At 35.0% G+C, this 18,352-nt stretch overlaps 1 protein-coding gene across 1 annotated transcript in view; it reads left to right on the top strand.

Moving 5' to 3' along the window:
* The window catches only part of ASCC3 (activating signal cointegrator 1 complex subunit 3), a 362,261-nt gene that overhangs the window by 263,566 nt on the left and 80,343 nt on the right, over nt 1-18,352 (top strand). The window contains 3 exon segments of the mRNA XM_030317096.1: nt 1,064-1,189; nt 11,851-11,962; nt 12,159-12,293. Coding sequence (XP_030172956.1) covers nt 1,064-1,189; nt 11,851-11,962; nt 12,159-12,293 — 373 coding nt within the window.

The raw sequence follows: 18,352 nt of genomic DNA, 5'->3' as shown, positions 1-18,352 counted from the left end.
TAAGGATCAGAATGAGAGTCATAATATCCTTTGAGCCAAGGTAGTGACTAAACAGCACAAAAGGAGGGCTTCTGGGGCAATGGTGATGCTTGATCTTGGTGTTGGTTACACAGGTGTGTTCACATTATGAAAATTACTTGAGTACATGTATGATTTATGTAATTTTCTGTATGTACATTCAGTAATCATTAACTAAAAATTTTAATTTTGTACTTCGATATAACTATTATTAATACTTACCTATCACAAGAGTATTTCATAGTTTTTATGCTAACTTCTCTATTAATGGGCCTTTCAAGAGTTTCCTATTTCTTCTTACATATAATATTGCAGCAAAGTAATTTGCTTTCCCATCCTTGTCTGTAAATGTTTCTCTAGCAGGTAATAATGAAAAGTGAAATTGCTGGGTCACAGTGATTATTCAAATAGATATTGGCAAGTTGCCCTCTCAATTGAGTATACAGATTTATACTCTGCCGCTGATGAATTAAGAGTAATATAGAAACTCATTTTTTTAATCTTTCAATTTATTGCCATTTCTCATGTCCTTAAAACATCTTTTGCAAAAACTGTTTTTAATACCTGCATATTGTTCCATGTATCATAATTTATTTAGCCTTTTCTGTTGTTGGACACTGCTTCCCTTTTTTAGTATTTTACATAAGAAACTAAAATGAACATTATGTTATGCCAATCTTTCAACACATCTGATCATGTTAGTATACTCTATAACACCAGTACAATTGTGTTTCATATGACGAAGAACTTAACACTCACTGAGTAAATGAAAGGAATATCATTACTCATAACTATCACCTCTATCTTGCCAACTCTCCTTTCATCTGCCTCAGTATTATTTCATACTTAACACCCATACGCCATAAGTCCATTCTTCCCTACTCTCCAAGTTACATCTGCTGTTGCCCACTCTACCTTTCTCCTCTTGGCTCTTATCTTTCCTAAAAGTTACTAGCACCCTTCCGTCAGTCTGCTATGTGAGATAAAGTGTGTTTCATTTAACCTAACCTTCATGTATGTTTCCCATATCTTGTTCACTGTATAGCTTATTAGGAGTGCTCTCTGACCATTTAAATGCAGAGATTGCTGGTGGTACAATTACATCTAAGCAAGATGCAATGGATTATATCACTTGGACTTACTTTTTCCGACGTCTTATCATGAACCCCAGGTACGTGTAGGGCAACTATTTATCTTTCTGGTTTGCGCCAAAAGAAAATTATTTTTGAAAGTAACAATCCCTAAATTTCAGTACATAACAAAAAAGTCAGAACTTTGGACATTCTAGATATATGAATTTGCCCAGAGAATCACATGATGTCTCGAGTATGATCACAATATATTATAATATATTTGAAAATGAATAATTGTATGCACTTATTACTTAGCTGCTTTTAATTAACTTAGGATATCCTTGAGGAGTTTGCTCTGTAGTTAGGGAGACAGGACATCTGAAATCATTAAGAAATGATTAAATGATTAAGCTAGATGGTAGTTACTGACTTAGGTGCAATTGGAATTCAGAGAAGAATGAGGCTGATGCAGTTGTAGAAGGAAGAATTTGTAAGGCATTTATAATGATTGATAAGAACTCTGCAAGAGGAAATAACAGTGGGGGGGGGGGGGGTTGTGGAATGTCTTTTACTTTCAGACAGTATAGGTTAGATCTTCATTCAGCACTTATTTGTCAAATGTTTTAATAGATATTGAGGATAAAAATTAGTGTACATTATCCTCCATCTTCAACAGCTAATCTTTTTTTTTTTTTTGAGAGCGAGAGAGAGAGAGAGAACACAACAGGGGGAGGGGCAGAGGGAGAGAGAATCCCAAGCAGGCTCCATGCCCGGCGCAGAGCCCCAACACTAGGCTCAATTTCATGACTGTGAGATCATGACCTGAGGCAAAATCAAGAGTTAGATGCCTAGACTGAGCTACCCCAGGTGCCTGGGCAGATCTTTAAATGTGGGGGAAAGACATATAAATGATTTCAATGTAAATCATAAATTCTGTAATAGAATTGTATTTAAGCCCATGAGAGCAAAAAATCCACAGAGATGATACTTCAACCAAATTTTGAATCTGAAATGGGAATAGAAAAGGTCAGAGGCACAAAAATACTATATGGGCATAGGCTCTCATGGCTGAAACGGCATTTGTAGAGTGCCAAGAAGTTTGATGTAGCCAGAGCTTAAGAATATGGAGACCAAAAGATTGTCTTGACCGGAAAGTGGGTCAAGCACCAGAGAGTAAATGGCCTGTATGTCATAATAAGGTGTTTGCATTTAGCCTATTGGCTAGGGTGAGGGGTGTGTTTTTTTTTTTTTATGTTTATTTATTTTTGAGAGATAGAAATAGAGCATGAGCAGGGGAGGGGCAGAGAGAGTGGGAGACACAGAATCTGAAGCAGGCTCTGGGCTCTGAGCTGTCAGCACAGAGCCCAATGCAGGGCTCAAACTCATGAACCATTGAGATCATGACCTGAGCCAAAGTCGGACACTTAACCAACTGAGCCACTCAGGCACCCCACCTGTGGTGAACTGTTAAACACAGTTTAACATCCCCAAATTAGGTTCAGTTTTTTGTTTTTTTCAATACTTATGAAACTATGGTACGGAATGGGCTGGAATGAAGAGACGATCAGAGCAGGAAGACCAGTTAGGGAGCTGTTTAAGCTGTGAATAAGACCTTAACAGTTGCAGAAGGAATGGAAGGGGGGCCAAAGATGGGGACATTCCTGATACGAATAAGAGGAAATATCAAAGCATTGTAGGGTCTTGAACAGAGAGATCATGATGAAATATTATTACTAAATCTTACCTGTTGGTACCTTGAGAAATTTGTTTTTTGTTTCAGCCATTTCCACTCACACAGATAGGAGTTTGAGAATATGGTGGCATTTTTCTGTTTCCTGAACTGTTAGGGACTCTGGATGAGATACAAAATATCATTTGGGACATGATTGCAAGATTAACGAGGTAATCGCTACCTCATAAAGCACTGCAGCTTTACGGTAGTTATTAGATCACAGGATTAGAATTGTAGAAGGGTATACTGGGATGCACTTTATATGCACTCTGGTCCTACTTTCTTGCTTGATATTAAAGAAGGGGACTTTGGAAACTTGAAGTGACTTGCTCTGGATCCCAGAACTACTTTGTCAGAAAGCTAGAACTTAACATAAGTTTTGTGACTCCACTCTACTTTTTAGAGGGATGAGTGAGATAGCAGTGAGAATAGAGGACCTACCTAGAGGAAACTGGAATAGGCATCATTCCTTGTTGCTCTCATTACAAACTACCTTCTATTTAATATTAATGTGGTAAGAAAAATCCACATGCAACCATAATAAACAGTATTAATTAGGGACAGAACAAGAAGCTTGGGAGAGGTTAGCACAGTGGACAAAGATGAAATCTTGAGGGAATATACTTTGGTTATAACTTAAAGAAATTATATTGAGCCTCTGAGCCCAGGGACTTCTTAGGTATTGACAGGATATCTCCTGCTCATATGATTATAGTCCATGTAAATAGTGAGTATTCCATAGTTCACAGTGCCTGACCTACTTTACCTGACAGCCATCTTTGCTAGAGGGAAATTCTGGGACTGGGAGTCAAAAGATGTATCATCTTGACATATTGGCTTAGGGCACTTGGTTGTTGTGGCAGCTGTTTTTCCTGCCCCTTTGATGCCCCCAAGAAGAGCTGGGTATCCCCTCCTACACCACCAACACCATGAAAGGAGACATTAATCCATACCACCTCTAGGTAAGAAGTTCCTCTCACTTTCATACTTTTGTTGTCACTCTTCTCCCTGTCTGCAGTACGCTCTCTAGCCCTTATAGCTATCTAACAGTCTTAAAAGATCTAACAGTCTTAAAAGTTGATGCATGTATTGATAAATGCACTTAAATTAATTTTCAGGAGGTGGTGGTTTATACACTCTTGACTATCCATATCAAAGTGGCTAGTTCTTTTAGTAGTCACCTGAACATATTTTGAGATACCTGGCTAGGTTAAGACTAAAGCTATCATTATTATGCTGAAGTAGAAACCTGTGCCCAAGCTGTTGCTGTGTGAATTAATCAGTCCAAAACTGATACAGCAATAAATTTTTTTGAAGGCTTATGATGATATTTTTCACTAAAATATAACAAGCAATCCTAAAATTTACATGGAACCACAAAAGACCTCCAATACCAAAAGCAAACTTGAGAAAGAACAAAGCTGAAGGCATCACAATTTTTGATTTCAAACTATATTACAAAGTTGTAGTAATCAAAACAGTATGACATTGGTATAAAAACAGACACACAGATCAGTGATCCAGAACACAGAGCCCAATAATATGGTCAATTAATTTACTACACAGATCAGTGATACAGAACACAGAGGCCAATGATATGGTCAATTAATTTACTACAAAGGAGCTAAGAGTATGTGATGGAGAAAGAATAATCTCTTTAATAAATGATACTGGGAATGCTGGATATTCACATGCAAAATGAAACTGAACCCATATATTTCACCATGCACAAAAATCAACTCAAAATTGTTGAAAGACTCAAAGGGAAGACCTGAAACTATAAAACCACTAGATGACATAGCCTTGACAATGGTCTTGGTGATGATTTTTTGGATTGAACACCGAAAGCAAAGGCAATAAAATAAACATGTAAGACTACATCAAACTAAAATGCTTCTACATAGCAAAGGAAATCATCAGCAAAATGAAAAGGCAACCTACCAAAGAGGAGAAAATGTTTGCAAATCATATATCTGAAAAGGGTTTAATGTCCAAAATATATATAAAGAATTCATATAACTAAGGGATGTAGGGGGTTGGTAGCAATACCAGTCATGTGAGACCTTAGAGACCGTGGTAAGGACTTTGAATTTCATTATTGATGATGTAAGAACCATTGTGGGGTTTTGAGTAGAGAGGACTGACAGGATCTATTCATATCATAAGTCCAATCAATTATAATCATAAGTGTTAAAAATAATTTAAACTTACTGAAAGAAATTCTCAGATTCAATTATTTTAAATCCAACTAAACATGATTTATAGGAAACATGAAATCAAAATGATATAGAACGTTGAAAGTTGAGGATGGAAAGAAGATATGAAGGACAATAACAAGGAGAAAGCAACAGTTGTAGAATTAAAATCAGACAAAATGAAATTCAAGGCAAAGAAGGACAAAGAAGAATGGTTCATATTGATAACAAGCACAATCACTAAATAGTTATAATAGTTTACAAAATTTTAGGTAGCTAAAAACATAGCATCAAAATAGAGAAAGCAAAAACTGATAGAAGTTCAAGATGTTAACTAAATTATAATCATGTTGAGAGACTAACACATCTCTCTTGAAAATCACCCTAATATAAATACATTTATATTTATATTTATATATATTTATATTTATATTTATATTTATATTTATATTTATATTTATATTTATATTTCTTCCCCCAAAAGGAATATGCCTACTCACAAACACTCATCAAAATTTATTTATAAAAATATACTGTGTACTAGACCACAAAGAACAACTCAGTATATTTCAAAACAGATCATAAGGCTACATTCCCAGTGCATAATATAATAATATTAGAAATAAACAAGAAAAAGGATGGCAAAAACAGTCTACCTGCTTGGGATTTAATTACTCTTATTCTAGTGAAAGGTGAAAAGTTTGCTTAAAGTTATAGACTAGAGATATATAAAAATAAAAGTATTATATAACAAAGTCAATGAATTTTAGTCAAAGCACAATACCAAGGAATATTCATATCTTTAGAGTATCTACAATATAGCATGAATGCTTGAAAACAAACTAAGCATTCATCTCTGTGGGGGGGAGGGCATAAAAGCTCCCCACGTGGGCTTTCAAATGTGGTGCCTCCCAATCATATGGGGGCCACCAAATGTGGGTCAACTTGATTGGGTAGGAGCTGGAAGCCCGGGTGGTGAAATAATTCACCCAAGTCAGAACAACGGAGATAGAAGCTTATTGAGCACACCATTAAGGAAAGAGTGGGCAGGACAGTAAGGGAGAGACTGCCATGAGGCAATGGTAGGGGGCTGTAGTTAAAGGGAGAAGGTGAGGAGGTATGAAAATGTATGGAATTTTCCTTTTTTGGTATCTGTGTCCTGCTGTAAGTAACCCATTGGTCAGCTATAGCTTAAGATAATCTGAGGTGAGTTGCCTAATGGGCCTGTTTATATTCAGCCAGGAGGCTGAGGCCAATGTGGGCCCTTCTACCTTACTCGGGTTCCCATTGTTCAAGTTGGTTACCTAAAAGCAGCCTCTACAATCTCTAGGAACTAGATGAACATTAATAAAACACAAATATGAGAAAGGAATTTATAAAAGTAAAAATCAAAATTAATAGTGACAAACACAAGTATACACTATTATTATTTGTTATCTACTGTATTTGAGACGTTGTTTTGAGAGCCTAACTCATTTAGTCATGATCCCCATTTTATAGGTGAAGAAGCTGAAGCACAGGTAGATTGAGCAACTTGTCCCTAAGTACACAGCTCCTGAGTGGCAGAGGCAGTGCTGGAATTCAGGCACTCTGGCTCCAGGGGCTACAATCTCCATTACCAGGCTCGTTACCAGGTCCAGAACCCAAATATCCATACCCCTTCTCCACTTCTCTTTCCAGTGTTACGCTGGAAAATGTGTTCTTTATAGAAACCATACTACACAAATTTTGGATGTATAACTCTTTTGTTCATTTGATACCAAAAAAAAAAAATTGTCCATTTTAATATCTATACCTTTACATCTGGATAAAAATGGAAACATGTGCCTAAATCAATTTTAATGACATGTATTTTATTTAGTCTGCTATAGTGAGGTTCTACAATTTTCTTTGTGATTGGTCCTTGATTGTATCTTTTTATTGTCTGTGTTAAACTCCCCTTTTCTGTGATCTGGAAGCAAAGAAAGGCGCAAGAGTTCTGGAAATTGGTAGATTTTTCGTACTTATTTTTAGATGTTAAAGGTTGTTTTTTTTTTTAAGTTTATTATTTTGAGAGAGACAGAGACAGTGCAAGTAGGGGAAAGGCACGGAGAGAGAGAGAGAGAGAGAGAGAGAGAGAGAGAGAATGAGAGAGAATCCCAAGCAGGCTCCCTCCTGCCAGCGCAGAGCCTGACATGGGGCTCATACTCACGAAACTGAGATCATGACCTGAGCTGAAACCAGGAGTCAGACACTCAACCAACTGAGCCACCCAAGTGCCCCAATCTGTTAAAAGTTTTAAGAAGGCTAAAATCATTGTCTCAAATGAAGGGCTTATATTATATGTAGTTTTAATATATCTTAATATATTAACTGTCATAAATTGAGATTTTACTTTTGGTTTAGTGGGAGAGGACTACATATATATATATATATATATATATATATGCGCATGTGTATGTTAAAAAAGATAATAAGGTTTATTTAAAATAGACAAGACAAAGAGTGCTTTCAAAATACAGTCATACATAGATAATAAATATGACCCAATTCCCCAACCCGCTTCATTTAATCATACAACTATAAAGAACCCCCACCACACCACCACCAAAAGTGGAACTTATGTTGACAAAGATTCTGCCACTGTTCCTGGATTGTTCTCTGTATGTTTATAGTGTGTGTGTGTGTGTGTGTGTGTGTGTGTGTGTGTGTGTGAGAGAGAGAGAGTGAGAGATGCATATGTATGCAAACACATGCACATGCATATGAAGATACATTTACATGTATAAATATATACGTAGACACAATTACATTAGTTACTTCAAATGTACATAAACACATGTACTGGTGCATCATGAAATATAATATATTCCAAATTGAGTTCTGGATTCAATTTGTATGTTCAATATCACTCTCTGTTTTCCCCCGAGGAAGCTTTTAAATATTTCTGGGGCAAAAAATGTTGTGGTAGTTTCAGCTGTCCCTGCAACCACTTTCATTATTTGTGTCATTATTACTGCTGCATAATCTGAACATAAAAAAACATGGTGCCGTTACAAATGACTTCCCAGTACTGACAGTTATAGCAGCAGCATTTCAATACTGATGAAAAATTTCCCAGCAAGATCTCTGGCCAGGTTTACAATAACTAAACAGGAAATGGCTGCCACTATTCACATTAAATCCAGACTGTTTGGTGTAACTTTATCTATGTTTTAGATTACAATAAAATCTCTTTCATTCTCAACTGGCAAAATTTTATCCTTCCTGAGGTTGGAAAAACAGAACTTGAGGTTTCATGTGTGGTATTCCTGTTTGTCCTTTGACAAGAGCTCTTAAAGCTAATTTTTTTAAGTTGTTTTACTTTGGGATTGTTTAAATTTAATGAACTTTGTAAATTTTTATGAGAGGGAGAGGTTTGTTACGACTTTTTCCCAATGGACTGCTAATAGAAGTTAGCTTGTCTAGCCCATGTGCTAGATGCTGTCAGTATCCAACTGCCTTTGACTTTCACACCTCCCAGGGGACTAGTAATTGTTGTGTTCAAACAGCCTGTAATTGTGATCCCGCTGGCTTTCTCAGTACGCTTCTGGCTATTAGAATCATTAAACAACTCAGCACCTGTTAACAGCATTGTAAATATTCAACCCTGCTTGTGTGCAGGTTGAGTCCAATATAGAGAAATCTTACAGAGCTCAGCCTCATAAATTAGAGCTTCTGACAAGTCAATTATTGTGAAACTGGGTTTCTCTGTGAAATAAATGAAATAGCATGCTGACAAAAAGGTAGGCTGTCTGTTTATGGCAGAGAGAAGATAATGACTTCATGATCCAATGCAGAGAGCATGAAACTACATTGTATCCTTTATCTATAATTAAACAGTTGTGTAATATTTCTGTTTTAGTAACCAGTAAATTATAAATTTTGTACTGTGGAGAGTGCAACATGAAAACAGACCTTTAACTTAGCTGTTGCTTGCTTTTCAAGTTAGTAAAGAGATTATTGAAATTAATGATATATAATGTTTAAATACTTATAATTATTTAGGCTAGAAATTACCCAGTGACTAAAAAGTTCATGCTATAGAAGCAAAGGCCCTATAATGCTAATGAAGATCATGTAAATATAAACTCCATTCTTTATTCCCAGGAAAGTGTCAGAATATATTATCTCCTAAAATTTTATGTGACCTAAACAATAATTTCATTTACAGTTTGTTCATTTTACAGTGTCTTGTTAAATTATATATCTAATTGAGATGTAGCAAATCTTACTTTTATAAGGATTTTTAAGTGGTTTAAGTAACCTTAGATCAATTGTTAGCAAAGAATAATAGTTTAATTAGTAAAGTTATATCACAACAAAAATATGCATTTTAGTATTTGTGTTGGGTGTTTAGAAGACAACTTTTAAATTTTTTTTTTAAATGTTTATTTATTTTTGAGAAAGAGAACACAAGCAGGGGAAGGGCAGAAAGAGAGGGAGACACATAGTCCGAAGCAGGCTCCAGGCTCTGAGCTGTCAGCACAGAGCCCACTGCGGGGCTCAAACCCACGAACCGTGAGATGGTGACCTGGGCCAAAGTTGGACTTTTAACCGACTGAGCCACCCGGGCACCACAGAAGACAACTTTTTAATGATTGAGAATTTCCTACTCTTGTATTTTAACCAGCACTTTCTATTTTTTAAATAGTTATCACTTTCTAAAAATAAATTTTAAAAAGTTATCATTTACATATGCCAGAATACCTGAAAAAAAAATTTAGGATTTTTTTTAAATTCCAGATTATCCTCAGAAATCATAAGGATAAAAGTGTTGATATTGAGTAAATTAAATGTCAATTCAATTACTTAAGTTGAAGTTTTGCATTTCTTAGGCAAGTCAATATGAGATGTTGGTGAGCACATTAGAAAAGAACAACCATATTAAGAGAAAATATCAATGGAAGTTTTTAAAGTTATTCTAAAAATTGTGTTAATTTTTATCAAATAAGATTGTTAATAATATGATCATCAAATAATTTGTTGTAGTCTTAGAGACATGATTTTAGGTTTTTTTTTTTCTTTTTTGCAACTTATTTTAAATGTTTAAGAAATGTTTACCCTAACTGTTCTTTATCTGGATAGAAGCTACAAATCAGTCTTAAAAATTTCCCAGTAGACTTAGAAAAACATTAGAAAGGATATTAGCCCATCAAAATATACCCTGTAACTAAATAAAACAGTGACCAAAATAAATATTGTTCAAAAGAATTTATAATTTTTGAAGGAAAGTCTTTTTCAAAGATGATTTTAAATATTATTTGTAAACATACTAAATTTGTTAAAGCATAAAAATGGTAAAGTTGTCATTAGTTAATATTTGTAGGGGAATATGAGACTTTACGTTTTCAAATGGCCTAGGAAATTTTTAGACAAAAATGGTATTTTAACTTTTTTTTTTCATGGTAATGCTGTTTTCATAAAGCCTTCCTTCTGTAATTTTAATTGCATAAAAACTCATGTAGACAGCATGATCTTGCTGTCTCTCTCAAAATGAGTAACTGAACATTAAAAAAAAAACTTTGTACATTTTGTTTAAATTAACAATAGCACTGGTTTCAATACTTATCTGTACATTGATAAATATTGCTTTATTTTGGTCTATGACATCAACTTTTCCAGGAAAGGCAGTAATTTCTCTGCAGACTAAGATTGAAAGTAACTATTTCTCATTTGTGAAAATTAAAATCTTCAGCGAGTAATTATGATTTACAGAGTTTCGTAAATAGTCTATTATTAATCCTTACTTAGTGGAGACTCTCATATTGGTGTACCTAGCTTTTTGTTTAATCTTCTCTTTCTGCTGAAAGTATATCCTGCCATCATTTAAGTCCTGCTTTGTGTATTTTTAAATGAATTTTTGCAGTATACTGACCTCAAATCTTTCCCTTTGAAGAAAGAAAAAAAAAGTCACCATATTGATCACTTGTGGTTTCCGTCAGGCCTCTCCCATTTGAGATTGTTAACACTTTCTTTCCAGACTATGAATATCCCCTTTCTAGTCCTGTGCAGGTGTACAACCCTTGTTCTGGGCTTCAGTCTGTACAGATGAAAGTCTGTTCTGAGGCCGCTTTACACTCCTGTTACTTGATTTGGATGGAGAGAGGAGATATAACTCTCTATGCTGACCGGGGTGCAGGATTCACCCACCAAGAATTAGAGATCTGCTATGATGTAGGGGCATTCTGTCACCCTTTGGATCTGTTCCCAGGCACAGATTCCTAGTAATCTTAGGGATTTGCCAAGAACCTTTGGAATTAGAGGGAAGAGCATTCAGATGAATTGCATGTCCTTAGGCTTTTTACTTAGAAAATATACAGCGCTGAACCTGTGTGGCTTTTGTCTATAGAAGCGTAGTTCAGATGCTTTCTTGTTAGCTTGATGATGTCTTTCCCCGTATTTAGGGTGACATGTAGTCATTAGGCATTTGAAGAACAATCAATGACTAAATTTCCTAAAAGAATTCATCTACTACTCAAATCAATAGTGCTTTGAGTTTTATAAAGTTACTGAGGATGGGTTTTTATATATAAAAGGGAGTTATATATTTATATATGATTTGCTTCTGTTTCTAGAAAGTAAGTGTCTGTTTAATGTGATGCTGAATTTTATCTGCTTATCTTCCATAGTTATTACCATTGTTCATCGGAGTCAACCAATCTTAGTGTGGGAATTTTGACCTGTAAGATGAAACTGGCTGTTGCAGTTGTTTTACTTCCTTGATTTGCTGTGCATGTAATTGTTCTTTGAAATTCTGAAAAGACGAGAATGAGGGAAAATTGAAGTGATAATGACCTTGCTTGTTTTCTAGCTACTACAATTTGAGTGATGTGAGCCATGATTCTGTGAATAAATTTCTGTCCAGTCTGGTTGAGAAGTCTCTGGTTGAATTGGAACTTTCCTACTGTATTGAAATTGGAGAGGTATGACTGAGTCATATACATTCTAAATGAAAAGATTGCCCAGCTTTTTAACAGTAGGGCTTTTGCTTCTCATGGTAACTAAACATTTTAACAAAATTGTTGCAATGGCAACCTGCAGTAAGAACTATTAGTTTTATGAATGTATGTGTTTCGATTGTACTTTTTATTTGTCATTTTATCTTTCTTTTTGAAATAGGATAATCGGAGCATTGAACCTCTGACATATGGCCGCATTGCCTCTTACTACTATTTGAAGCACCAAACAGTTAAAATGTTCAAAGAGCGTTTGAAACCTGAATGTGGTACTGAAGAATTGCTTTCAATTCTGAGTGTAAGTTTCATGACATTATTACATTGCTTTTTAATACAAAGAGATTGTATCGTGTATTATTTCATACATTCTCTTTTAATTTGGGTCTTAAATGGTTGCCATCCAGGGCCTCTAGAAATTTGGTAGAAATCATTTATGAAGTCTTTTCTTCTACCAGACAAGATCGCTACAGAGCAACATATTTGGACCAAGTTTCTCATGTAATTTATTTTCCAAACTTGGATACTTCTGAAAATGGAATGAGTCACTGTTAATATGTAAGTCAGGATAATAGGTATATGCTAGGCTAGCAGTCAGGTGATCACCCTGTCCTTCAATATAATAACTTCTTTGAATTATAATTGAAAGCTTTTCTTATTGCTTATTGAGTCATTCTTCTTGAATTCATGATATTTCTGAGGTTTCTTTACATAAAAACACATGATTAAGTTCTCTTAGAATTAATGTCAGAAAAGCTGTTCAACTCCTTCCCCTTTCTCCTTGCAAAAAAAAAAAAAAAATACAACTAGATTTATCACATGGTAAAAAAAAACAAAAAAACAAAAAAAAAAACAAAAAACTATATTGTGCTTATTTTTGCTTTTTGGCCAAGAAGCTGAAAACTAAATTTAATATTGAACTTAGTTACTATTAGGAGTATTTTCTCCATCTTCCTTTTGGCATACTATATATGCATTTTTTGTCTTTGTTGAATTTAAATATAATAATTTCCCACAAAACTTTGTTAGCACATTAGTCAAGATATATGTTACAAAATTGGGGTGCCTGGGTGGCTCAGTCAGTTAAGCATCCTTCTTCAGTTCAGGTCATGATCTCGTGGTTCATGGGTTTGAGCCCCATGTCAGGCTCTGTGCTGACAGCTCAGAGCCTGGAGTCTGCTTCTGATTCTGTGTCTCCCTCTCTCTTTGCCCCTCCCTCCCTCCCTCCCTCCCCCCCCCCAGAAATAAATAAACATTAAAAAAAAAAAGATACATGCTACAAAGAATACCTTATGTCATCTTACCCCTCCAGTACATTGGTGTTGTTTTAAAGAGTTAAGAACCATTCGACTGTATAATGTCTCTAAGGTCCTTCTCTTATACATTCACTGATTCTGAGATAGTTCACTTATTAGCTTTTTTCTTCCTATTGCTTGCCATTCTCAATAGGCTTCAATATCCCATTCACAGTTTCCAATTTTTCAGTGTTTTTCCTTTGAGAAACTAGTGTGTGGATTTTTTGTGCAGCATAAGGCCACATACATTGTAGTGAGTCAGGAAATAATTTGTTACTAAATGGATGGATCCTGTATTCATCAGTTTTCTGTTGTTTGCTCTATAGAAAAGAGTAGAGAATTAAAGTATACAAGGCAGCTATCAAAAAAAAAAAAAGTTTAGGAACACCTAGGTGGCTCAGTCAGTTGAGCATCTGACTCTTGATCTTGGAGCAAGTCACGATCTCACAGTTCATGAGTTCACACCCTTCTTTGGGCTCTGCACTGACAGCATGGAACCTGTGTAAGATTCTCCCTCCTTCTCTCTGCCCCTCCTCTGCTCCCTCCTTCCCTCTTCTCTAGATAAATAAATAAATAAACAAACTTTAAAAAGTTTATAAAATTAAGAATTCATTTCTGAAGGAAAAATTAAAAAAATAAGAATTGTTTTTAGATTCCTAAGAATGAGGTTTTTATTATTTCCCAATTGGAGACTCATAAAAATAGGATTTATCTGGGTAGAAGACAGTAAAATAATGGTTAATTAATTTGGGCAAGCATCTTAAACTAGTATCTGTTAGATTTAAGAATATAATTTTCCTTTCATATTTACCTACCTTGGTGTATTTACCTAATCTAATATTTTAAAAGTACATGTCTACTTTGGGAACACATGTAATAGCTAACACCTTTGAGCACTTTTCATGTGCCAAGCACCACTCTAGGAACTTTACATTGATAAACACATTTAATCCTGACAATAATCACTAATTTGAGATTGATAATATCCCATTGGTTGCACAGCAAGTGAATAGTTTGCAGTCTAGCAACCAAGTGTGGGTTCTTAACCACTGTCCTATGCTGCTTCTCATGACACACACACACACACACACACACACACACACACACACACTGATGTGGAAAATACTGAGGTGGGGAGTGCATGTTAACTCTGGATGCACATTTTGCATAGTAACCCTTTATCAGATATATCATTTGCAAATATCTTCTCCCATTCCATAGGCTGCCTTTTAGTTCTGTTGATTGTTTCTTTTGATTTGCAGAAGCTTTTTATCTTGATGAAATCCCAATAGTTCATTTTGCTTTTGTTTCCCTGGTCTCTGGAGACATGTCTAGTAAAAAGTTGCCGCAGCTGAGGTCAAAGAGGTTGCTGCCTATATTCTCCTCTAGAATTTTGCTTGTTTTCTGTCACACCCTTAGGTCTTTCAGTCATTCTGAATTTGTTTTTGTGTATGGTGTAAGAAAGTGGTCCAGTTTCATTCTTCTGCATGTTGCTGTCCAGTTTCCCAACACCATTTTTTGAAGAGACTTTTTCCCATTGGATATTGTTTCCTAATTTGTTGAAGATTAGTTGACCATAGAGTTGTGGGTCCATTTCTGGGTTTTCTATTCTGTTTCATCGATCTATGTGTCTGATTTTTGTGTTATCATCATGCTGTCTTGGTGACCACAACTTTGTAATATAGCTCAAGGTCCAGAATTGTGATGCTTCTAGCTTTGCTTTGCCTTTCCAAGATTGCTTTGGCCATTCAGGGTCTTGTGGTTCCATACATACTTTAGGATTGTTTGTTCTAGCTCTGTGAAAGATGCTGGTGGCATTCTGATAGGGACTGCATTAAATATGTAGATTGCTTTTGGTAGTATAGACATTATAACAATATTTGTTCTAATCCATGAAGAAAAAGACTGGGGGCACCTGGGTGGCTCAGTCATTGAAGCCTCCGACTCTTGATTTCAGTTCAGGTCACAATCTCACAGTCCAGAGATCAAGCCCTGAAGCAAACTCAGCCTGGATCATGCTTGGGATTCTCTCTCTCTGCCCCTCTCCCAGTTGTTCCCTCTCACTCTCTCTCAAAATAAATTAATTAATTAAAAAAAAAATACTGGATGCACATTGTTTATAAAGGTTTGTGAAAACCATATGCCTGTTATACTGTGTATCCCCCTCTACCCCACTAAAAGAGACCCCAAAATATACCTAGTAAGAAAAGAATTAAACTGTTATCCTCTCCAGTCTTCTCTGAAATGGCATTGATCAGAATAAGAGGTCTGTCCACACCATTTCAGCAGCTTCTTTCTTTCCACTATTATACTGCCTAAAATCTGTTACCCTGATCTCCTGGTTTATTTTCATTAAAATAAAATCAACTCTTGTGATAACTAAACAAAACAAATCATCTGCAAATATATGTAAGACAAACTCAACAGTATATTTATATACATATTGTTTGGTGTACCCCTTAATAATTTCCACAGCAACAGTAATGTAATCTCTTCATCCTGTGGTGTTTAGTCTAGCAAACTCAGCCTGTGCTAGATAGCATCTAAATTTGTAGTATCTCAGTGAGACTGCTTTTTGAAAAAGGATACTGAGGAATTAGAACTGTAGGACTCAACATTGACAAGATCTGCAGGTACCACTGTTTTGTTAATTTCTTGTATAGGTATTCCGCTCCATTCACTGGAGAGCATATGTGTAACTAACAAAGAAACATTAAATAGTAAAGCAAGATTGTATTTGAAGTAATTACAGTGTAGTTTCTAGAATTCGTTCTTTCACTGAAAAGTGGGTTTTTTGGGGGGTTTTTTTGTTACCACACTGAAGATTCCTAAATGACTCACATAGCCTCATTATCTTTACTCTCACCTCCCCAAATGCATATTAATCTCCTTGTGGTTTTGAAACAAGGAGAAAAGAGCCGCCAGACAGGAGCTATAGAGAACAGGATGATAAACACAACAGGGCAAAGAAAAGCAATATGAGTGGTGTTAGTGTTTCAAAGGCCTATTTTCATTATCGTTTTTGTTATTAAAATACTTAATAATGTTACATTATATTTTTGAAAAAAGCAGTATTAGATATTCACTACCAGCATCTCCTTTTACAAAGATAGCCATTGATGTTTCTAAAGTCATCTTTAAACTTTTAAAAATTAATTTATTAATTATTGTGAAAAAGAATTTTAGTAGTCCAGTGATCATAACTGAAAAGCTTCTATTCTCTTGTGTATTACTTTGAACTTACTCTAATACTTCATCAATTTGTCAGTGAATGAAATTTTCTCATTATATCGTAGGTTACATAATGTATTGATTTTTGTTTTGTTTCCTTTGGTATTAATGGTAGTGTAGAAATTGTGTTCATTAAGATTTTCCTTGAGGTTTTCTAAATATGTTGCAATGTGATTGGTTATTCTTGGCACAGACAAAAAAAAAAAAAAAAAAACTAAAAGGTAACCAACCATAGAAGGAAAAAAGAATGTTAAGACACTGATTCATTTTCACCAGGCATTTAAAGATACATAAATCTATTATTTCTCTTCACTTAACATCAAACATAGTTTCAAATGATGATCTCCTGATCTTATGTATTCATGACGGATAACTGATAACTGTTTTAGTCCTTTTTTCCTTTAGAGAAGATATGTATTTAGAATCTCACAGTTAGCCATAGTTGTTTTTCCTTAAGTGAATTGCAATTCCTACTCTTTATCTAGTCATTGTTTATATCACTATCAACTTTTTTGAATTTCTTTTTAAGTAGAGATAAATTTTGTTGCCTTAATAATATTTACCAGAAAGTGTATTTTCTTTCAAAAGTAAAAGAGAAAGCATTTAATCAGGTCATTTCATGACCTGTTGCCTCGTATAGTGTTTTCGGCCCTACAGACTTCCCTCTTGCAGTGTTCATAGGAGAAGATTGTCAGGTTTGGTAAAGAACAAAACAAAACTGGAAACCAATTTGACAATAAATCTCATATTAAAACAAAACAAACCCATAAAGTTCATTTATACCCTGTCGTCTAAATTCTATTTTGTTGTTGTTGTTGTTGTTGTTGTTGTTGTTGTTGTTGTTCTTTTCTTCTATCCATATAATGGTTGGGGTCAGACCTGTATTTTTCAGAATGGTATTATATTGACAGTTTCAACCTTTTGACCAAACAATGGAGGAAACAGGAAATATCTGAGTTTAAAGATGAAAACTGAATTCTTTCAGATATTAAAGAGCCAAGCTAAATGAAATTGTCTTAACAAATATCTTAAGCATAAAATGAAGTATGCATAATTTGTTTATTTTATCCATAACATCTTACTCTCTCATTGGTCCATATTAAATTCTCTCAGTCATATTTCTATCCACAGATCATATATTGATTCTTTAAAAAATTTTTATTTTGTACCTAGAATGTGTGAGGCTCTTTATAAGGGCAGGAGATAGAACATTACTGACAAACGTGTATGTGTGTGTGTGTGTGTGTGTGTGTGTGTGTGTGTGTGAGTGAGAGAGAGAGAGAGAGAGAGAATATTAACACATAAACTATGGACCATGGTAATAAAGTATGAAAGATACTTGGGTGTTGCTACTCACTGAGGTCATCAGGTCAGTGTGATGCTCTAAGAATGAGCAAAATGTTGCTCATCGTCCAAGAGTCTCTAAAAACAGAACAGGATAGAGTATATTCCTTCATGTTAATCATTCCTATGCTGTATATTTGCTATATATATTTTTCCTGGTCCCACATCACAAAAACATCATGGAGCAAGTTTGGGCCCAAGTGAGTACTCAAATGATGGAAGATATGTGATTAGGACATTTCAGTTTAGAAAGGCAAAGGCTTTGAATCCGTGTAACTGAAATTACAATCGTGAACTGTATGAACAGAAGCCCTCTTTAGATCAATAATAACACAGTAACTTTTTCAATTAGAAGTTCTGCCTTGGCCCACTAGATACTTGGAATATATTTTTTCCTCAGAATATAATGAGGAGTTTTGTTTTTTTTTTAAACATGGCAGTGTGCTAAACTTTCAGATACTAATTCCTATTTGTTATTACTTCATTATAT

The sequence above is a fragment of the Lynx canadensis genome, chromosome B2, assembly GCF_007474595.2.
Source record: "Lynx canadensis isolate LIC74 chromosome B2, mLynCan4.pri.v2, whole genome shotgun sequence".
Lineage (NCBI taxonomy): Eukaryota > Metazoa > Chordata > Mammalia > Carnivora > Felidae > Lynx > Lynx canadensis.
The sequence above is the reverse complement of the archived record's forward strand: the minus strand, read 5'-3'. Positions and strand labels throughout refer to the sequence as shown.